We start from the raw sequence: 21,551 nt of genomic DNA, 5'->3' as shown, positions 1-21,551 counted from the left end.
TGACGGCTATAGACGTCAAAAATTCATTTGAACTATTTCTATTAGTTTAACTTTTTTTTTTTCACTTTTGTTAACATGAGTATGTAAACCTATATATGTTTTATTGTACATTTAGAACAGATATAACATTTGTAATTAATCAAGAGTTAATTAGTGAAGTTTTAATCGTCTGATTCCCCTAATTTAAAAATAAAATAAAAATTATCGCTTCAGGCGGTTAAAATTTTTAATTGTAATTAATCGCATGACTTCAATAATTAATCACACATTTTATATCTGTTCTAAATGTACAATATTGTTTTCTCTTGTTAACAAAAAAATGTTAAATTACTAGAAATGGTTGAAATGAATTTTTGACGTCTATAGCCGTCAATGGCAGTGAATGAGTTCAGACGAACGTTCCCCACAGATCTCCATCTATTATTCTTTAAATGAGCAGAGGGAGCTCTTGCTGCTCCTCCTTTGCCACCCGCTCAACTGTAGCCCGACGTCCTCCCTTTCCTGAGTGGAGGGAAGTAGGACGGGAGGAGGAGCAGTTTGAGGCTGCCGGAAAGGATGCTTGAATGCAGGAGAACAACTGGAGTCACTGCAGAAGTGTCAAGTAAAGTACTAAAAAGTATGTCACATTGTGACTATAAGTAGAAAACGGCTTTGCTTTCCAATAGTATCTTACAAATTCAATGAAGCGGCATCGTCATGCTTAAATTACATTAACCATTCAAGCAGACAAATATTTGACCACAAGGTCTGAAAGCGAATACAATCTGCATTGGAACATGGTAGTTTGGGGCAACTTGTCTCAGTCATTTTGGGGTTTGTTGTCACATATGTAAAAAAATGGGCCAATGGAAAATGCACCTCTGGCAACTCTGTTTACGTATGCCGGAATTGTTCTTCAGATGACGAGTCTGAAGACTGAGGAAATTAGTTTGCCAGGTTTGGTTTGGAACTTTTCGGGACTTTAATCTCTTTCATAATATTTTATGTTAACGTTTGCTCAAGTACTTTGGTACATTTTCGAGATCAATGCTAAACGATTTTTCTGGCTGTAAAAACAAAACAGGAGAATAAAGATAATTTTGTCCTTGTTATATTAGTTACAAAATTGCAGTGTGACATCTTACCCCATATAGTGTGACAACTTGTCACATGTTTAGTCCCTCTATTTGGTAGCTTATAACTCTGCACTGACGCAAGGTATGAAAATGACATGAATACAAAAAATATACCTAAGACTTTGGTCTTTCATTTGGTACATATGATGTATTAATTCCAAGAATATAACCGTATAAAAAGTGATACAACTAGCCCCGGTCTCCCTACTTTATTTGAATACTGTATTTCATTTGATGACAACTTTTTACATTTACTCCCTTTTGAAAAATAGATACCTTCCCGTTTTAACAATTTCTACTTCCACTTAAGTACAGCGTGTGAGTGTTTCTGTCGAGAATTACAACGCGTGGCGAGTAAATAAACCGCACCGGCTGGTTTCCTTTGACGGCACCAAAAAAAGCAAGCTGTGAAATGTTGTTGTCCCGTGGCTGGAGGCGTAGGAGCAGGCAGGCAGGCAGGCAGGCAGGCAGACGGGGGATGGGAGGGGGGCGGGCGGCTTGACAATGAAGCGGCAGCTGGCCGCGGGGAGGCTGCGAAACATGGACGGGCGATAGAAAACCGCACCATCTGCACAGCGGAGGGGAGGCCGTGGCGATAACGGGACACGGCTCCCTTTTCGCCCTTTGTCAACCAAAACTATTGAACGTTGTTTTGACGCAGGTGAAGCTAACACGCACACAATTTACGTGGCGAGCTCGTTATCCTCCCTTCGGTTATGCCACATTATTATCCACTTGATCCCATTTAAGCCTCTTCGAAACTCTTACCTTTCCCGCAGTCTTCGGCCACGCAGTCGGAGGCGCCGCCACCCGCTTTGGCGCTCGTTCGTCGGTCTTGTTGACTGGGTAGCTGGTGCTGATGATAAGCCGCGGCTTGGTCCTCCTCTTCGTTCCTCCGCTGCGGCATTAGCTAGTCCCCGCTGCCTGTGCTCGGCTTGTGGTGCTGAAGTGGACAGCTCACCGATGAGCTGTGTGGGAAAGATAGGAGGGAAAATAAACCTTTTGCTCAGGTTGGGTCTAGACAGCGCCCTCTGTCGAAGGGGAGGTTTAGAGTGCAACGTGAAGCCTTCTGTGATAGCGACATCTACTGGAGGGATGAAGACGTACAGGTGTTTGCTTGGCATAAACCAAACATAAAATTAAACACGACAGGAAAAACACACGCATAAGAATATGCATAACCGCACATCTAAACATTACTCTCATCGTTTGGTTCTGGTGGCGAGATTAGTTGTGGTTTAGTTATTACTTGGCGTGTTTTGCACTTCAGGGCCATCTAGTGGATACTTCGCCACTGTTAGATATTTCTACTACTACTTATTCTTCACATGACTATTTTGCTGATGACTTCTTACATTTACTCCTTATATTTGAGAAAGATAGCATATAAGATAGCATATAAAAACCCCACCTTGTTTAAACGCCGTTTATTGATTTACTTTGGGAATATAGAGAATGAGACCAAAGATACACTTCATTAACACTTTCCCACCATTAATGTTACCTATAATCAGTGCAATGCAATTGGGGGAAAATATTTTCAAGAGGGAAAGACAAATAAAATTGAAATAATATGGTTGTACACGCTCGTATATGAAATACGGCCCAAATAAAAGCCGATAGCCTGTCTATATAAATTAAAATAAGTAACTTTGATTAGTGATACTGTCAACATAAGGTCTGTAAACTGTTAGCTGAATAACTGCTCTAGAGCTAATCTTAAAAGGAACCCCGACTGTAATGACAAGTTTGGTCTATATTTATTTGGTTGTTACTAACATAACTATGAGATTCATTGTTCAAAAAACATTTCCAGTTTAATACAATTTGTAGAAACTTTATTTGGACGTACGGCGCCATTGTTATTTACGTCACGACGCATTCGGTGCGTAGTGACGTAAAATGGCGGCAGGCTGTGAAACGCCTATTAAGAAATCAAGTTAAACCTCGTTATGTTCCTAAAGAATCAACATGGCCACATAATCAGATAAAAAAATAAAAAACAAATTAAAAAATAAAAAACCTAGAATGCCCCGCTTGATGAGCCTTTCCACAAGAACTCTGTTAAGCGTCACAAAAAAAATTAAATAAAAATGTTTTATTGTTTTACAGAGTCACAGCTTACCACGGAGTCCAAAAAAAATGCAGCAAGGAACCTATGATGCAATCGCCAAAACTAAAATAAATGAGCCTTGCGGTTGGTCATGTTAGCGTGGGGTACATACAGTAATGACTGAATGCAGTACACGTTCAACATTTAATACTTAATTGGTGTAACACTCAAAAGGACACTGTCAAAGTATCTCACACACACAAGAGTAAACACTGCTTTCCACACATTGCTTTCAGAGAATCCGTAAAACATTTTCTATTTTACACCTGCCTCCCAAACATGTATAGATGTGACTGACTTATTTTTTTGGGGCATACATTCGTTTAACAGCCAGTAAATTTTATTTAGAGGAAATAATGTATGATTCGAAGTCTAGAAATGAATACAGTAGTTGTCCTTTTTTTTTTTTTCTTTCTTTCTTTCAGTCACATGTTTCGTATATTGTCTTGAGCAGGGTGCTGAATGGAGTGGTCCAAAGTAGTCAAGGTGTCACCCTGAGTGACGGCGAGGGCGGCCTGCTCAGGCAGCAGTCTTGGCTCAGTTAGGATGGACGTAGTCGTGCTCAGGAGACGGAGTGAACTCAGGACCACTGAAGGGGCGGGAAGACGTAAATAATTAATTGATCGGCAAAACAACTGCAGACATGAATAGCTCTTTGACTGCCAGACGTTTTCAGAAAAGGGATGCCGTGGGTGCCAGCCGATTTAAGCGTTTTTGACTGATCTTTCAAGGTCCACAGAAAATTATGTGTTTGGACTATGGAAACACACATACTACCAAATGAAAGATTGGACTCTCATCTTTCATCAGAAAAAAAAGTTTGTTTCTACCTTATTCCGTTTTTCAGTAATCAACGATAGAAAATGGTTAGTTTCACCTCTGTTTTGAAAAAAAAACCTGTCTTTTAACGTCTTTGGCACTCCTCCATAGGATTTTACTAAACGTTATTTAACGTTTTTGGCAGTCAAAGAGTTAATTAAACATTCCAAATGAATCCATACAGAATGCTTAACTCTTTGACTGCCAGACGTTTTCAGAAAAGGGATGCCGTGGGTGCCAGACGATTTAAGCGTTTTTGACTGATCTTTCAAGGTCCACAGAAAATTATGCGTTTGGACTATGGAAACACACATACTACCAAATGAAAGATTGGACTCTCATCTTTCATCAGGAAAAAAAAGTTTGTTTCTACCTTATTCCGTTTTTCAGTAATCAACAATAGAAAATGGTTAGTTTCACCTCTGTTTTGAAAAAAAACGTCTTTTAACGTCTTTGGCACTTCTCCATAGGATTTTACTAAACGTTATTTAACGTTTTTGGCAGTCAAAGAGATAGCAAGAATCTTCCGTTTTTGAGGAATTGTTATGGACTGACTGGGTCTCAGAGAAGGCAGAGAGCAGTGTTGGTCCAGCCAGGACAAAGTGGATTGGCAGAGTTGTTCCACACTGGCAGTGGACACCATTCCGTTATAGGACTCGAACAGCGGTTCGATGATGATGCTGAACTGACACCAAGTTGAGGGAATTAAAGTCACAACGATAAAACCAAATGCATCGTTGTGGTGTTTTCCGTGTTCGTTGTTAAGGATACAATCCAGAACTTCCAGTTTTGCAGAGTCTGTGCCCGGACGTATTCTCGGAACTTTTGCCTCATGTGGTCAAATCGCTGCCGTGTGATGGGCACACCCGTGGCCGGTAGCTGCTGTTGGCACGCGCTGCAAAACGAAAGGACGGAAGGTGGTTGGGGGGGAAAAAAAACGTACGCGTAGGACCGTCAAACTACAACATCTGAGTTGTAGTTTATTAATTGTATTGTTGTGTGCAAAATTCACAAACGAGAGGGTTATTATAGTTTTGCATTTTTCATTGAAGTTAGTTTTTATTTTGACTTTTTTTTTTATTCAGTTACTTTTAATTCGTTTTTAGAGCGGATTTGTTCATTTTTATACGTTTTTTGAAAATGCTTCGTTTGAAATAAAAAAAAAAATTAAAAAATGAGTATTTTTCGAGGAAAGTGAAGTAAACTATCCTCCCAAACGACTATTCGACCTTCCTTCGTCTAGATGGCCGTACAGTACTACTGAGATAAAATTCCAAAAATGTCAACTAAACACCAAAAGGCTCACGTATGAAATTAACGAAGATGAAACCGAAGGACATGTTTGCAATAATTAGCTGGATTTAGTCAGTTTTATAAACACAAATTGTAGTTTCAGCTACTGGTAGTTAGGGGTGTGAGATCCGCATCACGACTCATAGGTCACGATTCGATGACGATTAATCGTGATACAAATCTATAAGTCGATTATTGCGATTTTTTTTATTATTATTCAAAATTCAGAAAATACTCATCAGTAGGGATAGACAAATGAAGCTTCATGAAACACTTGTGATATTGTTTGACTCCTCTAGATGGCACTCTTGGTTTAAATGGGCCAGCTAGCTAGCTAGCTAGCTAAACAGCTAACCAGACTGACAGACACAGACAAATGACGCACCTGTGATATTTTTTTTAGGCTCCTCTAGATGGCACTCTTGGTTTAAAAGCTAACCTCAAGTAAGATGTTTTGTTGAAAAAATCGATTTGGCCGCATATTGAATCGATATGAGATTTGTGCACGGTAATATCGCGATATATCGCCGAAACGATTTTTTTTTTTAACACCCCTACTGGTAGTTAAAAAAAAAAAAAAATTTAAAATGTTTTTTCAATTCTAATTTGAGTTATTATGCAAAATCTGCTTATTATAATAACCTTGCGAAAACAAATTTGTCATATGGCACCATTTGTTTTTAGTTTTCAGAACCAATGTTATGCTGTCTTAATGTCATTTTTCCGCTGGTGTGTTGGGCTCCAGCTACATGCGACTTTAATGAGGACGGACAGTAAAGAAAATGGACAGATGGACTGTTATAGTAGCTATGCATGATGTGTTATTAATAGTCTGCCCCCTCTCTAAGCTAAATAAGCAAATGAAAATAAAATACAGACTCGGGCCTACACTGCTATTCGGCCAACCAAACGAAAGATCTCACTTGATGGCAGAATTCAGGAGCTGGATCTCGTCCCGGAGTCTCTGCGCTTCGTCGTGCAGCAGAGCTCTCTCCTGCTGCATCTTACTGACGTACCCGGCCGTCTTCTGCAACGTGGTGGCTTTGCTGATCTGAGCAGGAAGACAAAATGCTGCACGTCAGCCATGCGCTTTTGTCGAACGATTCCGCGTGTCCTTTCGTCGCACCTTGACGCTCGGCTGAGAACTGAGTGTTGTCACCAGGTTATTTAAAGTGTCGAATCCCAGTTTGATGTTGAAACGTCTCTTCTGTTCAGCTGAGATGTGGGTTATCCTCCTGGTGTCTGTTTGCTGCGGAATGCATTGAACGTCACACGGTGTTGATATCCTGGCACATTTCTACAGGACAGATTCAGTCTTTTGTTTTTCTTTTTTAAGACAAAAGGTTTCGTCTACCTTGAAATGTACAATAAAATGTTTTTTCCTAAGTTTCATACTCTTGTTAACATAAAAGTGGCTTCATAAAATTGAGTTAAAATCAAAATGATGCACTGTAAAAAATGAGTGCGACATTGATTTGTGTTGAGGTCATTTTTCCGCCACTAGATGGCATAATTGCATTTGTAAGACGTTGGCGAAACAATAGATGCTATTATTACCTTACTCATTTCTATCATTCCATATCCGAGGAAGCCTGAATGCGGAGATTCCGGATTAGAAGGTTTCTCTAACAGGTTTGGTGGTGATGTTTGACTTGGATAACCTGCAAAATCAACATAGAAAAAAAGAGACAAAACATTAGGAACAGCTCTCAAATTCCACTGTGCACTGCGTTAAGCCGTTTACCCGTTAAGATGCTCCTGTCTGTGCCGTAAAGCTGGACAGGTGACAGTTTCTCCGTCTTGGGGACGAGAAGGGATGTGCTGGCTTGTGCAGTGTCGTCGGTGAGCAGGCCAGGCGCTGTTGAGCCTTTGGAGGTTCGACTGTGACCCTGAGCTGAACTCTGGTTGTGCAACGCTGGGATCAATCGCCATTTGGCTCCATGCTGCACTTGAGATGAAGCTCCTCCAACATGGCCGCTGGAGGAGGCCTGCTACAGAACGCATATTTTAGGTCCAAACTACCAGCCGGCGGCCATTTTTGGCACACCATCCGACAAAAACTAAAAATAGGACCTGCTACTGATAAATTTGTTTTATATACTATAGAGCTTTTTTATTTTTATTTTTTTATTTACCATTTCTGTTCATATCACATATGTATGAAAACCTAGAATTTTTTTATTGTACATTTAGAACAGATGTAAAATTTGTGATTAATCGTGAGTTAACTTGTGAAGTCATGCGATTAACTCTTTGGCTGCCAAAAACGTTAAATAACGTTTAGTAAAATCCTATGGAGGAGTGCCAAAGACGTTAAAAGACGTTTGTTTCAAAACAGAGGTGAAACTAGCCATTTTCTATTGTTGATTACTCAAAAACGGAATAAGGTAGAAACAACTTTTTTTTTCTGATGAAAGATGAGAGTCCAATCTTTCATTTGGTAGTATGTGTGTTTCCATAGTCCAAACACATAATTTTCTGTGGACCTTGAAAGATCAGTCAAGAGTTAATTACGATAAGAAATTGTAAAAAAAAAAAAAAATTGAAATTGTAATTAATCGCATGACTTCAATAGTTAACTCACGATTAATCACAAATTTTATATCTGTTCTAAATGTAAATAAAAAAATTCTAGTTTTGGAGAAAAAAAATTAAACTACGAGAAATAGTTGAAATAAATTTTTGACGTCTATAGCTGTCAATGGCAGTGAATGAGTTAATGACAGCAACGTCTTTGACTTCCACTTTGGGTTGATAATTGCTATAAAAAAAAAAGTAGCATCAAGCACATTACTGCTGAAGGTGTGCTCATCGACGCTCTGGGAGATGGCGACTTCTGACCTTTGACTGTCACATGAGCAGTTTCAAACCCAACTGACGGCTTCCCTGAAAGCACAAACAAGCACAAGTTAGCAATGTTTGTGCTATTTTTCAAAGATGAACTCCAAAACAAATCAAAAAGAACTCACGCTCATGGGCATTTGTGGAGAGCAGTTTAGCCAAGCAGCTGGTGGAGGCCGTGGACGAAGTATAAGACGGGCCAAACATTCTCTCCCCTCCTCTCTTTTGCTTGTGTTTCCCTCGCACTTCCGCGGTCGACACTTGCCCGGGAACCGCAAAGCAGTGCGATGGCTGAGCTGTGTGAACCGGGTCAGACATGTAGCTGAGAGAGTGGCATGGAGCTTGGGGGTACACGGCGTCGCCGGGGGGAGGGTAGCTGTGAGCCTGTTGCGCGCTGGAGGCGGTGTGAGTGATGACCGTCTGGGTCACGCTGGAGGTCGCGGCGGCGTGGTAGCCGAACTTGTGACATGGGAGCGGGTGGAAAAAAGGGATGCCTGCAGGGAACACCTGCTCGTTGGTGGTGAAGGGGGCGGGAAGCGCGGGAGCGGCGTAGGATTGGGGTCCGTATGGCATGCTGGTCGAGTGGTATCCGCTACAATCCTGGTTGAGCCCGCTATCTTCTGTTTGAGTGGTCGACGCTGAGGCCGGAGGCAGATTTTCAGATGACAATCCAGCCTGCAGAAAAAAAGTGAGTCGTGATTTGATTTGCCAGACTGCGGTACAATTGATTGTATCTAAATACCTGTGCGAGCTGGGTGTCGATGAGTAGTTGAGGAGCCGTGTGTGCGGTTGTGACAGGGGCAAGGCTGGATGAACTTTCGAAATAGCCAGAGTCTGCAAAACCTGTCTGGTCACATGACTGGAGCCCCGAGTTCATAAAGATATCTGTGAAAAGGAAAACATACAAGGGCACAGTTAAGAGAGAGAGATACCTTGATGATGATGATGTGCACAGAACAACCATTAACTCATTCACTGCCATTGACGGCTATAAACGTCAAAAATTTATTTAAACTATTTCTATTAGTTTAACATTTTTTCCACTTTTGTTAAAAAGAGTATTAAAACCTAGAATTTTTTTTTATTGGACATTTAGAACAGATATAGAATTTTTCTTTTTCTTTTTATTCATTCACTGCCATTGACGGCTATGAACGTCAAAAAATCATTTAAACTATTTCTATTAGTTTAACATTTTTTCCACTTTTGTTAAAAAGAGTATTAAAACCTAGAATTTTTTTTTATTGGACATTTAGAACAGATATAGAATTTTTTTTTTATTTTTATTCATTCACTGCTATTGACGGCTATAAACGTCAAAAAAATCATTTAAACTATTTAGTTTAACATTTTTTTTCCACTTTTGTTAAAAAGAGTATTAAAACCTAGAAAACATTTTTTATTGGACATTTAGAACAGATATAGAATTTTTTTTCTTTTTATTCATTCACTGCCATTGACGGCTATAGACGTCAAAAATTCATTTGAACTATTTCTATTAGTTTAACATTTTTTCCACTTTTGTTAAAAAGAGTATTAAAACCTAGAATTTTTTTTTATTGCACATTTAGAACAGATATAGAATTTTTCTTTTTTTCTTTTTATTCATTCACTGCCATTGAAGGCTATAAACGTCAAAAATTCATTTGAACTATTTCTATTAGTTTAACATTTTTTCTACTTTTGTTAAAAAGAGTATTAAAACCTAGAAAAAATTTTTTATTGCACATTTAGAACAGATATAGAATTTTTCTTTTTTTCTTTTTATTCATTCACTGCCATTGACGGCTATAAACGTCAAAAATTCATTTCAACTATTTCTATTAGTTTAACATTTTTTCCACTTTTGTTAAAAAGAGAATTAAAACCTAGAATTTTTTTTATTGGACATTTAGAACAGATACAGAATTTTTCTTTTTTTCTTTTTATTCATTCACTGCCATTGACGGCTATAAACGTCAAAAATTCATTTCAACTATTTCTATTAGTTTAACATTTTTTCCACTTTTGTTAAAAAGAGAATTAAAACCTAGAATTTTTTTTATTGGACATTTAGAACAGATACAGAATTTTTCTTTTTTTCTTTTTATTTATTTATTTTTAGGCTTTTGATGCAACTTCTGACATGAATAGGTGGCTTAAAGCAATGGTAATTATTACAAAAAACGACCAGCAGGTGGCAGCAGAGTATAAGAGATCAAACAGGCCCATGTTGCAACAAGCTCTTTTTAACAGTGTTTTCACCAGGAATGTGATTAATGATAAAACTTAGCTGTAGTCTAATGCTAATTGCTGCAAAACGGAAATAGGTACAAATCAGATTTTAATCTTTCTTTTGGTCGGTTGCATGTTTTTAAAGCAATAGAACACAACATTCTGTGGGCTTTGCAGGATCAGTCAAAATCCAGTAAAACAGACTGGAGCGAAGGGGGTTGCTTCAGTGAAAATGGCTGTGAGTGAATGGGTTAATTTTAAGCAATATACAGCTGTGGTATATTAATTTCTGTGTTGACTTTATAGTGGACGTTTTTGTACATATGAGCACTACAAGTCAATAATATTAAGAGAAAAATAAATCAGACAGATGCAGGAAGAGAGTACCTGGTATATCCATGAAATCGTCCAAGTTGGGCTGGAGAGGAGTTAGGCCTGGCTGAATCATATCAGCATTCGTCGTGTATGCTGAGGAAGGAGGCAATATTAGCGTTAACAGAACGTTGGGTGAGAGAATGTTGTGTTTCAGTGTGAAGATTCTGGATTCATAGCAAACTTCACAGCAGTAAAAATGTCATCTACGGAGCAGCGGACACAGCAATAGAAAGCAGTAGAATTGTTGCGATGAATTTTTCTGGTCATGTGACACTAATGCAGCTATTTGTTGCTGGCAGGGTTATTATAGTTTCGGAATTTTTATTTTAGTTAATTTTAATTCGTTTTTAGGTGGTTTTGTTATTAGTTAAAAAATGCTTAATTTTAGTTAGCTTCGGTATTAATTTTTGTTTAAAAAAAAGTGTATTACTTGTGCACAATATATAATAAACACCATGGTAAGCCCAAAGTAATGCATTTCTTACCTAGCATTGCATTTCGTCTGAGTTAAATCGCTGAAGGCAGGCACAATGTTGACGAAAAGAATGGGGGGGGGGGGGTTCGTTTTGAATTGTTTTTTTTTTTTACAAACAGTCAAAACTTCATAACCTTGGTTGCTAGGCAGATTTCACAGGCTTAATCAAAACTGCTCCTTTGGCCAATGAAAAAATACCAAAGGCATATATTACATTTGTGTATTTCAAAGACAATTTAGACTCAGGCAGCATAGAAATATTACTAATTAGTATGGTTTTATTTTTTTTTAAATGCGTACAGTAAAGCTTAAAAACACCAATTTCAAGCTAATTTTTTCTTCAACATTTGTTAACATGACCTTCTCAAAGTATTCAAACTGATCATAAACAGACCCGTCGTATGAGAAACATTGCCAGATAATGAAGCTTGCGCAACCAGGCACGGGATTGAACCCACAACCTGTAAGGTTAGCGAGACGACCACTCTACCACTGAGCCGCGCCACCCCTCCATTACTACAATACTTACTGTTGTGCCACTCACTGCCGGCCCAGGGGCACGGCTTCTGCGTCATGGTGAACAGGGTGTCAGAGATGTCGGACAGAAGGTAGTCCAGGTCAAACATGTGGGCCTCCTCGGGTGCCGCCTCAGGCTCTGGATACATCTGACTGGACCATTTCTCCAACTTTGCCTGGCAGATTTGACCCTTGAGTACATCAGATAGGAGATGAAAAAGATCGTCAACAGCTAAAGTTGAAAGTGAGAGTTAAGTTAGCATTTCCGTTCCGACAAAAATACCGCATTGGATATCTCTTTGACTGCCAAAAACGTTTAATAACGTTTAGTAAAATCCTAAGGAGGGCTGCCAAAGACGTTAAAAGTCGTTAACTATGTTTTTTTTTTTTGTTTTTTTTTTTGGAAACGGGTGGAGGAAAGCCTTGGTAGTATGTGTGTTTCCAATAGTCCAAACACAAAATTTTCTGTGGACCTTGAAAGATAAGTCAAAATGCTTAAATCAGCTGGCACCCACAGCATCCCTTTTCTGAAAACGCTTGGCAGTCAAAGAGATATAAAGTCCCCGGTACCGATCTCTCGCCTAAAGCCACACAACAGGTCCATCCATGCACAGCCTTTCCCTTCTGCCCAAGATGCGTCGCTTCATTCTGATCGTCCACATCTGAGATCACATTTATAGGGAAGCCCGCAGTGGACGACGGGCCTGTTTTGATTACGTCTACGCACACGACGGTTCCTCCTATCATTTGTTTTTGCCTCTTGATTGGCCGTCATTGAAGAATAGCGTGCGTGTGCAAGTAGAAAAGAGTAAAAAAAAAATAAAATAATACAAAGTGGGCATACTGTTCAAAAGCACAAACCCCCTTCCAGGTAATCATTATGCTGGGTTTGTTCATTTATTTTGACGTCTCCCCATTTCAATAAGAAGGGCGGTCTTTTGTGTCCCTGACCTAATTCTACGGCAGTAGTCATCCTCACGTGCGGATAAATAGGAGGACTTAAGGCCGCCATCGTCTAAAGTGGCGAGCGCAGGAAAAACGGACGTAAATGCACGGCTGGCAATTTCCGACTTCCGGCGATTGCCTTTTTTTGAGGGATTTCCTGTTTGTATATTTCATTCATATTTTTTTTATTTTTATTGTTGAGGTATAAAGATGAAATCAAGGAAAAGTGATTAAACGGTTTTCATGCTCACTAAATATTACTACGGAGTGCAGTCACTATTGCATGAAATAAATACAATCTTTTAGTTAAATAGTCTACAAATAAATAACACCTTTCCAAAATTCCTCTGGGGATCGAGTGATTGGAATGAGTGCATTATGATAATTTATCATTATTAAATTCAATTAGAAAAGGCTTTAAGTTAGTTAGTTAGTTATGCTGTATTATTTAGTATGTATTAGCTAGTAAAATGAACATGTGAATTATTATATTGATAGGTTCGGGATTGAATATTCATATTGGTACATAAATACATATTGGTAGATAAATATGGCATTATACAATGTATTGTAAAAAATTTAAAAAAAATAATAAATAAATAAATAAAAGGTAGATAAATATGGCATTATACAATGTATTGTAAAAAAAAAAAATAATAAAATAAAATAAAAGGTAGATAAATATGGCATTATACAATGTATTGTAAAAAAATAAAAAAAATAAAAGGTAGATAAATATGGCATTATACAATGTATTGTAAAAAAATAAAAAATAATAAAATAAAATAAAAGGTAGATAAATATGGCATTATACAATGTATTGTAAAAAAATAAAAAAAATAAAAGGTAGATAAATATGGCATTATACAATGTATTGTAAAAAAATAAAAAATAATAAAATAAAATAAAAGGTAGATAAATATGGCATTATACAATGTATTGTAAAAAAATCAAAAAAATAAAAGGTAGATAAATATGGCATTATACAATGTATTGTAAAAAAATTAAAAAAATAAAATAAAAGGTAGATAAATATGGCATTATACAATGTATTGTAAAAAAATTTAAAAAATTAATAAATAAATAAATAAAAGGTAGATAAATATGGCATTATACAATGTATTGTAAAAAAATAAAAATAAAAAAATAAAATAAAAGGTAGATAAATATGGCATTATACAATGTATTGTAAAAAAATAAAAAAAATAAAAATAAAATAAAAAAAATAAAAGGTAGATAAATATGGCATTATACAATGTATTGTAAAAAAATAAAAATAAAAAAAATAAAATAAAAGGTAGATAAATATGGCATTATACAATGTATTGTAAAAAAAAAAAATAAAAAAAAAAAAATAAAAGGTAGATAAATATGGCATTATACAATGTATTGTAAAAAAATAAAAAAAAATAAAAAAAATAAAAAAAAATAAAAATAAATAAAAGGTAGATAAATATGGCATTATACAATGTACTGTAAATTAGAATACTGTGATTAGTATATATTTTTTTATGCATAGATTGACATGATTATTCATAAATATTGAGACACATTAATAAGGAAATAAATATAGGGGGGTAGGAATAGATAAGTATATAATTCCTCCTACTCCTTTTCGAACATGTGTAATGTATTGATTACTCGGTTTGTTTTTTAAGTTAGTATTTTATGGGTGTTTTTGTATTTCTTTTCACTATTTCATTGTGTTGCATTCTTATTACTTTGCATGTTTGAAATAAATTGGGTAAAAAAAAATTGCCAATACATTTTAAAGGTCTATTTGAAATAAATTATATTTCTAATCTACTGCAAAATGACCCCCCCCCCCCACCCCAACCACAAACGAAACATCTCTAAGTATTAATAAAAAGACTTTGTCTAAATACTTCTGAGTCTGTGAAGATAGAGGCATAATGGCTACGTTAAATACCAATCACATCTGGAGTGAAGTATAATTGTTTTATGTTATGTGTTAGCGTATGAACGGCAAAACTACACTTCTATTACTATACAAATGTACCTCCAAAAGTTCTACATAGCACATGTGGGAAATTCAGATGTTGGTCACTGAACTGTGAAACACGCGTCTACTCTCCACTTGAATACTATTGTCAGCGAGGTGCTTCCCGAATATCCGTCCGTCCGTCCGTCCGTCCTCATTGCCTTTCTTCCGCCTCCATTTCCTTTACTGTCTCTTTTGATTGTTTCTGAACGTGACGTCACTGAATGCGCAGCATACTTTTTTTTTTTTTTTTTTTTTTAATCAGGAAGTAGGTCAGATTTGATTAAATTCGAAACCTTTATTCCTACAAAATAAAGACGGGGGGGGCTTCAAGAAGTGCAGGGGGTATTTGTCACTGCTTGCGATGAACATGCGTCAATTGCCAGCACGTGTCGGACCGTGACGCAAGTTCTGTTGTTAGCGTTTTTATCTCAGGCAACCATTTTCCTTTCCGGTTACCTCGACGGATGCTGAACCCACAGTGTAAAAATAGCTGTGTGGATGATCATATAGTATGTAGGGCTCCCAGCTGCATTCAAAAGTAAACAATATTTGAAGCTAAACTGAGCCTGATGATCAATATGTCAAATTCAGTTTTTTAGGGTCAAACTCCATGTTTGTTTTTGCTATGTGTACTTTGTAGTCACAACATTAGGTACACCTTTAGAAGATGTTCCAAATCATTCAGTTCCGTACACATATTTGCATTTAGACACTTGTGGATGAACCTGTTTGTAGATTTTTATGGAGGACCAAAAATGCCAAAATAAATAAATAAATAAAACTGAAAATAAAAATAGACATGAAAGATAGAACTCACAAATTAAATATAAAAAATATATATAAATTGAAATAAAAACAACAGTATATATACACATATATAAATAAAAGTTTAAAAAAATTAGGTTAAAAAAATTTAAATACATTTGCAAATAAATACAAAAATAAATATATAAATAGAATTTATTTTCAGCCAATAAATAAAAACGCTCTGCTCTCATATTTATTTCAAGCGGCAGACACTGTCAGCATGAAATGCGTCGTGAAATATATATTATTGAAATGAGGGGGCGGTCCTAAGTGTGTCTTGGGTTGAACTATTCGACTATTGGTCGATCGACATGTCAGTCTATGTTGCGTCTGCAGCATGAAATAAATATAAGAGCAAAGCCTTATTTATTTATTGATATGTAAATCTGTTTATATATTTCTTTTTATATGTATTCGTATTTTTTTTATTTTTACTTAATTTATTAATGTATATATTTTTGTTGTTTTTATTTTCATTTATACATTTTTTTGTATTTGATTTTTGAAATGTATTTTTTTTATATCCGTTTTTATTTTCACATTATTATTTTTTATATATTTTGGCATTTTTGGTCCTCCATAGGTTTTGGCTTCGATGCATGTACAGTAGGTAGACGAGAAAGCAGCCTCAATCTACCCCTTCGTGTGTGTGTGTGTGTGGGGGGGGGGGGGGTCTCGACTGTTGTTCGTGCAGTCAATCACATGAACGTTGAACATGTGCATCGACTGTATTGCGCTTTTTGAATGTGAAAAACAGCAATACTAGAACTTGACATACCTCTTGTAGCATCGATATGATGCCATCCTTCTCTTTCTGAAGCTGCAAAGAAACGATAAGATAGTAAATAAAGGTGGAATTGGAGCGAAACAATCAACTCAGAGAGACAGAGGAAAATGTAAATACTTACTCTTTTCTTGTAATATATCCTCCACTTGTGATACTCCTTGATGACCACCTCAATCCGCCGCTTCCAATAGCTGCCTTCTAATACAATCGCCTGTATGAATAAAACTTAATTGTTATATGGGAAGGCATTCTACTATCAAAAATAATTCAAAGTAAAAAAAAAAAAAAAAACTTACTTCAGGCTTTCTGTGGGCATCTGCCTCAGATCCCTCCAATGGGGTGACAAAGCCACAAACCGGATTTTTCCTCTTTTCCACATCTAAACAGTATTCACAATTGCCACTTTAAGTCCTGAACAGATGATTGTTAACTCAGTGTACAGAAGTTTAAGTGCAGTGGACTCACACTGGATGAACCATGCTCTCCAAATTGCATTGTTTAGACGGATCTTATCCCGCCACAGTAACCGCAGTCCCTTGAAAGACTTCCACTTTGGAGAGACAATCTTGCCACTAAAATGGTGAGAAAAAAACCCAACTTTGTTGCTTTCCTTAACATGGGGTGACCATGACCAGACATCCTGGTTGAACGGGACAGTCTCGACTTTGAGCCTTGTATCTTCAATCTTGGCAGGTTTCGCCAGCTCCATTGATTTGTCTTACTTTTTTTTTTTAGTTGCCATAGCGATTAATATGATAAGTCAATTCAAAAGTAACTTAACTGTTAACTCATTCACTGCCATTGACGGGTATAGACGGCAAAAATTAATTTGAACTATTTCTATTAGTTTCACATTTTTCCCACTTTTGTTAACAAGAGTATGAAAACCTAGAATTGTTTTTATTGTACATTTAGAACAGATATAAAATTTGTTATTAATCGTGAGTAAACTATTGAAGTCATGCGATTAATTACAATTAAAAACTGTAATCGTCTGACGAAAAAAACAACAACTTGGTTTTCATACTCTTCTTAACAAAAGTGGAAAAAAAATAATTAATAGAAATAGTTCAAATTAATTTTTGACGTCTATACCCGTCAATGGCAGTGAATGAGTTAAATTGCTAGCAGGAGTGTTTGGGTCATACCATAATTACTTCCTGTTTCTGTGTCTAAAAAATCATGGGAAATGTAGTCCTACTAGCCTAATGCCGCCTTTACCTTCTCATAGGCCCCGGGGGCTAGCCATCAAATATATGCCCCCTTCCCCAACCCTAACCACAGACTTATTTATTTTTTGTCTGAACTGTTAACGAAGATAGCATTAGCATTAGCTAAATAACACAACCAGATTGACTAGCGATTCAATTTGTTGTTTATTGTATACAGTACTTTTTTTTTCTATGAAATTGTACGTCCTGATTTTTATTTTAAAAATCTGGTCACCCTAGCGTAATAAAACTTTAAAATGATAACATTTAGTGTTATAGAAACACTCCATTACAAACAAGTCATGCTACTAACGTAGCAGCTGTGGCTAACATTGGTGTTATTGGGTTCATGTTAGCATAGTATTGCTAATGCTAATATTTTTTTGAGGTGTTTTCTGTGAATTTGAGAATTGCTTTACTTTGAACAAAACGGTTTACTATTGCAAAACTCGAACCCAAGAAAGAAGCGCACATATTTTTGAAACCTTTTTTTTTTGTTTTTTTAAAGTGATGATAGTTGGTGCACGTCTTTGTTAAAAAGCTGTCCTGATCTTGACTAATGGGACTTCCTCTCGCTAAAAGGGCCGAGAGTGTCTCCTAATGTGAGACACTCACAGGAGTTGCTAGGAAGCCGAGCGAAGAGCACATTTCTGCATGCTTCTAATGAATGGAAAAAATCAGGGGTTCTCACACGCTCACAAAACAGCTGAGATGGCAATGTACTGCAGGAGGGAAAACAGTTCACGCCCGTCTAGTTCATGAAAAATATACGCAGCAGAGCACATCGCGGAGGGAAAGGTAAAAAAATAATAATAATCATATTGTATCAAATCATACATGGCTGAGCCTGAGCATAATTGGTCATGTATTTTTTCAAACACTAACATATGTTACATGTTCACACAGCAGACAGAGAATGAAAATAAGAAACGTTTGTTGTTATGATTAGTTAGCCTATTTAACCCTCTAACTCTTTTACCGCCAAAAAACGTTTAATGACGTTTACTAAAATCCAAATGAATGCCGCCAAAAACGTTAATTGACGTTTACTATGTTTTTTTTTTTTTTCAATGGGCAGTGGAAGTTGCCTACAATAGACATGTGAAATCACAAACACCTACCAACTATGGCCAGCAGATGGCAGCATTGTATCTCTTTTTAATGTTCTGCCGACGCATACAATTGCAGCGAAACATGGCGGATCTAAGAACGTTTTCAAGGCTGATGTGAATGATCAAAGCCTCTGTCACATTAAAGAAAACAAAAAATATTAGTGTCAAAGTCTGTTGTGCAGAAAATGTATCTTTTCAAAAAAAAAAGCTCCTTTTCTTTTCAATTTCCGCTCAATGTCACTCAAATGACCTATTTTCAAATGGTGATTACTAAAGAACGAAATAAGGTAGAAAAAACAACTTTTTTCTTCTCTTACATTTGGTACGCAGCATGTTTGTGTAATCAAAGTACACAATATTCAGTTTGCCTTGAAAGCGAGACTTAAAATGCTCGAAATCAGCTGGCACTGTCGGGGTTGTTTTTTGGATAACGTGTGGCAGTAAAAGAGCTCATAAAGTTCCATGCCGGGGCATCATTGCATTACCTCAGTTACACTCAAATCTATCCAGTGCAGCCAACTATAATCAAAGTCCAGTTTATAGTTATGTTTCCAAGCGGTTGCACAAGAGACAACGAGAGCAAAGCATTCTCCAATTCCACACACGCACAGGCAGTATCTGCTATATCAAGTCTTGAATATTATCGTCACACAAAAGTGTCAAATAATACATTTTAAAGTCTACTATTATTAATGACTTGATGTACATTGACCAGAGACTACAGTAGGCACACGTGCAGATCTAATGAGACCATGACAAAATCAAATAGAGTATTGTATATTCATGCTCAATTTTGGACACTTGTCACGCAGGTATTATTCTAAAATGTCTATTATTTTGATTGCGCCACATTACACTGAACCTCTGCTAACTACACTCACAATAATAAACAAATAGTTTAAAAAACTGTCAGTTTTAAGATCATTTTTTACAAAGTGTGGCTTCCAAAGAACATTTTACTTTTGACAATGGTATTAACATAAAATATACTTAGTCTTAATGTAACATTTGAATATCAAAATCGGAGGGTTCAACAAAATAATAAAAAATAATTTGAGCTAAATAAGTTTGTTGTTTTAGTTTACATTAGTTTTCCTTTTAAATGGTAAGTTCAAGTCAACCCAAAAATGTTCTTTATAATATGCTGTATGTGGATCCACTAGTCTAAACACGACATTCTAATTATTAATATTACATTTGTAGAATATGAGTTAAGCCTCAGAAGCCACCTGTTTTTATCGGTCTTAGGGAGCAGCCATTTTGTCACTTGCTGTCACTGAAAATGACGTCACAGTGCATGGGTTTTAGTTATCAACCAATCATACCTCACATATTTTCTGTGTTTGGTCACGTGATGTTTGTAAGATGAGCCCTTAAGTCACTTTGATGTCATTTTCAGATGATAGCAGTTGAACTTATTGACATCATTAATATCAACTAAATGCTCAAACAGCTTCAGTTTTAAAACCCTTATGGGCGGCAAAAAATAAAACTGGAGTGACCAGGTACCTGTAGGCCAGAGACATGCACTCAAACAGGCGGGTGAGTGTGGGATCGATGCTCAGGCTGCCGGAGCTGAGCGGCCCGTAGCGGTACGTCTGGCACCAGGTCCGGTTCACCGTGTCGAAGTCGTACCTCGGGCACCGTCCACCTTTCGAGCCGCCCGGCGACGCGTCGCGGTGGGGTGACGACACCATAAAGTGCCCGCTGTGGATGACCTGCGTGTAGGTGAAAGGCCCGTAAGCGGGCCCGCTGACAGGTGCCCGAGATTGTTCCGCCTCGGGTTCGGATTCGGAGGAGTGACGGAGGACGGTGCCGACGACTGAACCAAGTCGCCCTTTAGCCGCCATAGTCACGTTTTCAATCCGTGGTAGCAGTCACCAAAATGAGACGGTCATGACGACCCTCCCGCTCCTCCTCCTCCTTCAATAAAGTGAAGTTTGTAAAGTGGCCGATTTAAAGACTTCCTCTTGGCAGCTGAGACACTTGACCAGGTGACACTACTTTCTCCTCTGAGTGGACGATTGTGCACACTTTGATGGTGTTAAAGTCCTTAAGGGAAGCCCGAGGTGGTAATTATTAATAGACCTTCTTTGAGGGAACAACAACCATCAGTAGTATGGTGCAAGTAGAGCAATATTCCACCAGATGGCACCATAGTGGGAAACATTCTCCAGCCAAATACTCTATATACGACATTCGTTGGTACGAACGACGTTAGCGAACCACCGGAAAAACGTCATCGTTTCCTCGAACGCTTCCGGGGTTAGCGCATAACCTCTATTGTACTTTCCAACCGCTGATATATATAATAGCTTTAGATTTACGGATATTTACTTGGTGTACAATCTGTACTGACATAGTTGACCATAAAGTTACTACTCTGCTGCAAGAATGGCAATAGCTGGATTAAATACTGGTTAATTAATTGTAGCCTCTATTTAGTGGATTTACGTTTTTTTATTTAATTTTTATTACTTGTCAATATAAATCACTAGCATTGTAGATGGATGAGGTAATATAGTAAAAATAAATAAATTCCCCACAATCACTCAGCACTACATTTGTATAGTTTTTGTAGTTAAAAACATCTAGATCCAATGTAATAATTGCCAAACGTTGCACAAATTTTCTAATTATAGCCTAATGGCTGTTCACAAACTATGTGCAAACTCTTAATCACAAGACACTTAGGTACAGACTACCGGTTTAATAGTGCACGTTTTAAGTATATTAAGTCATACTTTTTTAATGTTAAAACATACCAACTCAAAACATCAATTGTTAAATATTGAAAAAGAAGCTTGGGGATTTTTTTTATTGGACATTTCATTCCATAATTAACTGAATGACTCAATTTGGTTTTAGCGAGGTCAGATTATTAAGAATATTTGTATGAGAGATGCTAAATATACAGGTTATG

General features: G+C 37.0%; 2 protein-coding genes across 8 annotated transcripts in view; both read right to left on the bottom strand.

Moving 5' to 3' along the window:
- srrm3 (serine/arginine repetitive matrix 3) overlaps window positions 1-2,107 on the bottom strand; it is a 66,780-nt gene extending 64,673 nt beyond the window's left edge. For all 5 annotated transcript variants that reach the window (XR_013288590.1, XM_077546467.1, XM_077546468.1 and 2 more), the window contains exon 1: window positions 1,884-2,107. The gene's annotated coding sequence lies outside the window, so the exon portion shown is untranslated. The remainder of the gene's footprint in view (window positions 1-1,883) is intronic.
- A 749-nt stretch (window positions 2,108-2,856) lies between these two features.
- mlxipl (MLX interacting protein like) lies at window positions 2,857-20,848 on the bottom strand. 3 transcript variants are annotated; one of them, XM_077547412.1, is made up of 17 exons: window positions 20,138-20,848; window positions 16,771-16,877; window positions 16,602-16,684; window positions 16,427-16,516; window positions 16,297-16,338; window positions 11,775-11,952; window positions 10,783-10,863; window positions 8,924-9,066; window positions 8,310-8,856; window positions 8,135-8,226; window positions 7,085-7,331; window positions 6,898-7,001; window positions 6,467-6,637; window positions 6,264-6,391; window positions 4,819-4,942; window positions 4,603-4,732; window positions 2,857-3,817 (listed from the first exon to the last, which is right to left on the bottom strand). In XM_077547412.1, the coding sequence occupies exons 1-17, from the start codon at window positions 20,476-20,478 to the stop codon at window positions 3,654-3,656; spliced, it is 2,772 nt and encodes a 923-aa protein (XP_077403538.1). In that variant the 5' UTR covers window positions 20,479-20,848; the 3' UTR covers window positions 2,857-3,653. The 3 variants fall into 3 exon arrangements, with proteins under 3 accessions (XP_077403538.1, XP_077403540.1, XP_077403541.1); XM_077547414.1 differs by having other exon boundaries at window positions 7,085-7,328; XM_077547415.1 differs by having other exon boundaries at window positions 6,467-6,589; window positions 20,138-20,847.
- Window positions 20,849-21,551: the final 703 nt, after the last annotated feature.

The sequence above is a fragment of the Vanacampus margaritifer genome, chromosome 16 (assembly GCF_051991255.1).
Source record: "Vanacampus margaritifer isolate UIUO_Vmar chromosome 16, RoL_Vmar_1.0, whole genome shotgun sequence".
In the NCBI taxonomy this organism is placed as follows: Eukaryota; Metazoa; Chordata; class Actinopteri; order Syngnathiformes; family Syngnathidae; genus Vanacampus; species Vanacampus margaritifer.
Note: the sequence above shows the minus strand (reverse complement) of the source record. Positions and strands in the feature narration are given on the sequence as shown.